The 6,729-nt window shown below is 36.4% G+C and overlaps 1 protein-coding gene across 1 annotated transcript; it reads right to left on the reverse strand.

Moving 5' to 3' along the window:
• Window positions 1–2,746: 2,746 nt before the first annotated feature.
• On the reverse strand, window positions 2,747–6,729 carry LOC113144071 (uncharacterized). Its single transcript, XM_026329779.1, has 6 exons — window positions 6,655–6,729; window positions 6,134–6,481; window positions 5,682–6,026; window positions 5,153–5,263; window positions 4,553–4,617; window positions 2,747–4,309 (listed from the first exon to the last, which is right to left on the reverse strand). Exons 1-6 carry the CDS (start codon window positions 6,695–6,697, stop codon window positions 4,157–4,159), a joined length of 1,065 nt encoding a protein of 354 aa, XP_026185564.1. The 5' UTR covers window positions 6,698–6,729; the 3' UTR covers window positions 2,747–4,156.

The following is a 6,729-nucleotide window of genomic DNA, read 5'->3' on the forward strand; positions in this document are numbered from 1 at the left end:
ACCGTAAATGTATTTGTGTACATGCATATATAAATAAAAACGTCATAAAGTACTGGGTGTTATTGTACTGCATTCCTTTTCTTGTGTCTATCTCAGGAACATGAGTGATGGACATCCCATTTCATTATGTCAGTTACCTCAGTACTTTAAGCTCTTGTGCAGAAAGGTTTTATTTTTGTAGTGAGTAACATGTTGTGTCATGACCAGAAGGTTTTCAACAGCGTAAGGGGACATCTTCCTCCATGTGTAAAGCACAGATGTGTGAATCTGAAACTCTGAATTACTGTCGACACTGAAGATAGTGTGACAGCCCTCCCTCACTCTGTGCTGCTGAGCTCTGCTGTGCTCATCCTGCTCATGTAAATACACATTTAGAAACATATTACACAAGCCACCAAACAGAAAAGGTTTATTTTAAGCTTTATCTGCTGTTGGTTTGGTTTACACCAAAAGATGGCAGTGATGTAAAGACATCAGGGAATTTGTGTCACCACACAGTGCTATGAAATCTCAACACGCAACCCCAAATGTGAAAAACCACAGATAATGCAACCTACAAATGTTAGTTAATGTGTAATCAAATCTGTGATTCATGCATTACACACGGGAAATTCGAGCCATATTTAAACAGCATTAATTACAAGGTCACAGTAGGAATGACTTCTCTTAAGTGATAATTAAAAGGCCATTTTTAATATTTTTATCTTGCGTTGCATCTTGTTTGTCTTGTATATATCGTTTTATGCTTATGAACATAATCCAGTTCTTGCTGTTATCAGTACCAAGTGTTTTAATTGACCTTAACCAGTGCACATATTCTAGAGAAATAATTGAGGCATCAAACATAAAGTGAAAAAAACGTAGGGTTTCTAGCTACTTGGTGATTTAGTTGTTTCAAGCATCTTGGAGAACTTGCCATGGTTTCTTCTGTTGTTTGATCAGTCTTCTGTTTTCTTCACGTAATCCCAGACTGGTTATGAGATTGAGATCTGGGCTCTGCAAGAGTTTTTATTCGTCTTGTCACTGAACATAGTTATAGTATAACTGGCAGTATTTTTATGGTAGGTGTGATGCTGGAGAATGAATTTGGAACCAGTCAGATGCTGAGGTGCATGATGAGATAAGCAATTTAATATCTAAAGTACCTAAAACCTTTGTGCATTCTTGTAAGTAATTCAGAATTTTGCAGATTTGTGTGATCAATCCCAGCATTGTTTGTTTAGTATCAGTAATATAATTAATGTGGAATGCAAATGATTATGAAATGGACTACTGTCAGATGTCATTTGTACAACTCCTATTCTTAAAATTATACCAAATGTTCCTGTGTTTGATGTCGATATTTTATCAGAGACATTTTGTTAATGCTTATCATGAAGCATATAAACAAAAGCATGTTGTTGTTGATGTTGTTTCATGTGTTGAGGCTGGAAAGATAGTTGATATTTGCTCTGTGGTATAGTACAAAACATATCAGGCAGCCAATCAGATTTTTCTGAAAATGTTCCCTCCCACCTGATATGAGTATTAAGGTGAATTGCCCTCTAATACAATCTGACTTCACAGCAAACTCAGGTGGAATAACAAAAAAAAAAAAAATGCTGATGATATTTTATATGCTGCTGATAGTTGGAGAGGGGCGTAAGTATAAACCAGATTTACTCCAGACGTACTTAAATGTACTGTCATCTTTCTACACAGAACACATACTGTATTAAATTGATCTCTCTTGTTAAATACCACTCGCTGTAATGTGTTTACAGGATGCACAGATGATCAGAACTTTGAGACAAAGACTATTCATGTTGGAGATGATGTGAACCTGACATGTCCCCGTGAATCTTCCGGAACCTTGTTTTGGATCAGGCTTGTTTCTGGAAACTTTCCTAAAATCTTAGGAAAAACTTTTGACATTGACACTGATTCTCGCATTACAGCCAGTGAAGAGCCTCGAATATTTGTTCTGCATATTACAAAAGCAGAGCTAAGTGATACTGGAGTTTACTACTGTTTGAAAACTCAACAACAAACCTTCATATTTTTGAAAGGAACAGAGCTGAGAGTTAAAGGTAAATACAGCAAACAAGCAACAGATTTTTCCAATTGGTTAAAAGATTCAATGTGATTTCTACTATAATTTTATACCTTAGTTCTTTAGTGGTACATACTGTGCAACAGGTTGGCATAATGTATCTAATAATAAACTACTAAGAGCATATTTGTAAATGTAATATATACATTTGTCTTGCATAAGAATTCATATTTAAAGTGTTTTTTATTGACCAGAACCTGACATCACTACAGTCTCTCCATCTGATCCAGTCCATCCAGGACACTCGGTGACTCCACCGTGTTTAGTCCTCTTTAACACAGGAAATGGCACATGCTCAGAAAATCACAGTGTGTGCTGGTTCAGATCTGGACTAGATGAATGCAGTCCTGTTCTAGTTTGTAATCAAGGAGAAAAGGGTGAAAGGTGCGAGAGGAGTCCTCCCTCTCTACAGAAATGTGTCTACAACATCTCTAAGAACATCAGCTCCTCTGATGCTGTGACTTATTACTGTGCTGTGGCCACATGTGGACAGATATTATTTGGAAACAGAACAAAACTGGACATTGAAGGTAAAATCTTGAATAATAGAATAATAAAATTAGCATAATTGTGATTGTTATTAAAATCATACGATAATTAATTGATTAAATTTTCACTGTTCTTTTTCAGTAGTCGACATGGTGGAGCCTCAGAGGAACTTTACCGTTTTGTTTCTGTTGTGTGTTGCTTTGGCTATAAGTCTGATTGTTATAGCTTTTCTCATTTCTTCCATAAAGGCCCATGATGGTAAGTAACATTACCAGGTTTACTGAGCAAAATTTAACTTCACTGCATTCAAATGATTATAAATGAAACTACAACACAGTTTTACTTTATTTTAGCAAAATTAAGCAGATTACAGTATATACAGTATATTTTCTAATAGAATTCTCATTCTTTGTTCTAGCAGGCACAGAAACTACTGGTCAAAATGAGCCTTTAACGAATTCATGGGTAAGCTTAACATAACAATCTGTAAATGAAGTCATGTTTCCTGTTAGATACATTTGTCATACTAATTAACTAATTATTTCATTTCTATATTTTCACAGAGAGATAAGAATACATGGATTTATTCAGCTGTCATCTTTACAGTGATTGAGCATGGTTGTGGTGAAATAAAGGGGACAAAAGCAGCAGAGAAAGCGAGGACCTATGATACTGTCTGAGCTTTTGGGCTGGATTAGCCATTCAGTTGGTTCCAGCAAAAAGCCTTTGCGTAGAAACGGTATTTGAGTTTGACCTGGAAACTTTTATTAACATTTTTGAAAAGGACAAAAGCATTTCTGGAAAGTCATTTACATGAAAACAGTCTGAACAATCAGGTTGACTATAATGAATAGTGGTGTTAAGTAAAAGACCTGTTCTTACATACATGACGAACCTCAATACAAGCACCACCTTGAAAAGTCCTGTATTGTCCCTTTAAATCGAGTTTTATTCATTTTTATTTTATTTTAATTGATTATATTTTTTTGTGATTTTATTTACTTTTGACATTGTATGTTTTAATCTTGTATTATCTATGTCCAGTACTTTGTAAGGTAATATATTAGAGATGATTGCTATTGGTAATGGTATATAACCGTACCCTCCCTCTGTCTCTCCAGCTTGACATATTTTACTGTATATTACAATTATGTGGCTAGTTTTTTGTGTTTTTTAAAAAGTAAATGAATTGATGCAGTTTTAGGGAATACTGTATGTCCACAATCTCATTTATAATATGTAGGTGCGTTATTGGCATGTCCAAATACAAGTATCAAAAACAATTTCTTACACATATCCAATGCAAACAGTACTCAGTAACAACATAATATCCACAGATTCACCTGCTTGTGCAATGAATGAGAAACATGTAAATTTATGTAAATGGCTGCCACAAATTCATAACTGCTTGTTTTGCAGGCTGGGTTTTTTATGAGCAGACCAGCTTCGCAAAGTCACTTAGGGAACTCAGTACCTCAGTAGTTTAGCTCAGACCGTAATAGGGACAGTTCCCACCTTTAATCCAAAACAAGATGAGCTAGGCCAAAATTCCCGTGTACACAAGCTGTGCTACGCTTAGAAGGTTGGTTGGTGCGGCACATTGGTATCTGCTCGCCTGTACTCCGCTGTGGCGTACAAATAGTCTCGTGGTGTGTATCTCTTCTTCTGTCTATTTGCATTCTTTGTAGAGAAACTCAATGCGACATAGTTCACTGCCCCTTCCCCATCCTGCAAAACAAAACATTTATTGGATTTATCAAAGATTTTGAACAAAGCTTTTGACATCAACGAGAGCAGTGAAAGTAAACAAACTATCGTGGGCTCTGAAACCAAACCAATGACTGAAAGTAGAAAAAGATGAATTGCAGGCTCTGGTAGTAATTCTCTGTAGATTCTATACTTCTTACATGAGTCATCTTATCCATTGTTTACATAGAAACCAAGATTAAAACATCCTTAAACTGTACTTACCAACTCATTCGATCGGTCCACAGTTGACCTGTCATGTCCACCATGATGCGTAGCAGCCATTGCTCCTGTTAATGAAAGTAAACCTTTTGAGGTTACATAAGAACCCTGTTGTCTGGTGAAGCAGTAACTACATTTTTTTTCTGGAAGTTCCTGTTTTACTGCAAAAAGAACAAACTACAAACCAACAAGTAACAGGCTCCTTGAGTAAGTTAGTGTAACATGTCGCATACATGAATTGAACTTCAGTAATAGTTTGTGGCAGTGATAGTTACTTCACTGAAGTATTTGAGTTCTGTTTGATAGATTGTAGATTTTAGTTTTAGTTTTTGTAAAGTGCCTTGAGATGATTTGTATTGTGATTTGGCGCTATACAAATAAAATTGAATTGAATTGAATTGAATAGATTGTTGAAAAATGACTCAAATCCATGTCATAACACAGAGGATGTAGGGGTGGACGTTCCAAATAACTCATTTATTTTCCTTTATAACGTTTATAGTTGGGTTTCAAAAAGTTAAGTAGTATTAAGTAAAATTAAAACCAAAGCCGATCAGTGTTGCATCCTAAGAACATTTGGATGTGCGGGTATGGTCAGCCTACCTTTGCAATGGTCACAAACTTTCCTTCGACTGACGTGGAAAATAAAGGCAGCAATCACCATCACGCAGCAGGCCAACAGTACTCCAAGTACAAGAACAATTGTGTCTGATTCTGTTTGTGGAATCAGAAAAGTATTCAGAGAGGCTCAATACATTTATTCAAGTTATGATGTTTGGAAGCAAGTAGAAACACTGTGGAGACTACAAAAGATGCTTTTTAGTTTAAATTGTAGTCAAACATTCTTTTTGAGTTTTTTTGACAGTGGTAAAAGTTCAGTTTTGATAACTTCCTACCACCTCGTCTTTTTAGAAAACAATCAAAAATAAGGCAACATTTCTAATTTAAAAGTGTCTAATGAGCCTAATTTTTGCTACTCCAGTGTGTAAACATGTATTTTTGATTTAAATACAACTTGGACACACGTCCCTGTTAGTTCTTTTATCAAACATGTCATGAAGAGAACCCATTGTCTACATGTTTAAGATGCATTTAAGAGATTTGAGAACACATTATTATTGAAAATACCTACTTGTGTCCACTGTAGTTCCTTCACCAAACAGGATCTGTCCACATGTGACCACAGCACAGTAGTAAGTCCCAGCATCAGAGGAGTCCTGTATAGTTTTGGACCAACTGTAGACACAGCTCCTCTCCTCTGGTTCATTGCTCCTGTTTCTGTGAGTGTAAATGACGCCTGGATCAAATCGTCCTGATCCAGGTCTGAACCAGTGCACACTGTGTTCACCTGGACACTGGACGCTGTTTTCTTTGTCCTTGGAGAGAAGTGAACACTGGAGAGTCACTGAGTCGCCCAGCTGGACCGACTCAGTCTCTGGAGTTTGTTTCACGTAGACAGTTTTCTGCTCATTAGGATCTGTGAGATTTAGTTTACCAAGACATAAAAGAAATTCATAACCCAAATTTTGTGTGAATTATAATCATGTGATTATTCACAAACACTGACCATATAAGTTATTTTACCTTTCACAGCCAAGAATGTTCCATTGATCGTAGTCTGGGAATATGCGGTTCCATTTTGACAAAAATATGTTGCTTCATCCTCTTTGCTTACATTTCTGATGTTAAGAAAATACTGATTATCCCCTTTTGTGACTGTTAAATGTGAGTCTTGAAACTTTTCACTGAGTTTTATTACTCCAAGTATTCCTGCAGCTACTTTATACCAAGAGATATATCCAAGAGACTGCTTATACCAATAAAAGAATTGCCCTTCATTGTCAGAAACTGGGCATGTGAAAGTAATATCATCACCAAGTTGGACCTCAGTCAAAGAGATCAGCTGAGGAACCTCTGCAGTTCGAATCAGATCTGAAGAAAAAAGCCCAACAATGACAGTGTCACATCATCAACAAATGTTAGGTATTTGCCCCATTAAAGATGCTCACAAGGCCCTAATATGTGTTACTATGTTTTCACAGTATAAGATATAATCAGTAGCTTCCAATCACCTTTTGCTCACACCATGTAAGCGATGCACTTACTCACTGCACTGAGGAGAATCAAAGCAGCCAGTCTTCCGATCATTGTGGTACGACACCCCTGTGTTGCTCTACTGA

This window comes from Mastacembelus armatus, chromosome 10 (genome assembly GCF_900324485.2).
Source record: "Mastacembelus armatus chromosome 10, fMasArm1.2, whole genome shotgun sequence".
Classification (NCBI taxonomy): domain Eukaryota; kingdom Metazoa; phylum Chordata; class Actinopteri; order Synbranchiformes; family Mastacembelidae; genus Mastacembelus; species Mastacembelus armatus.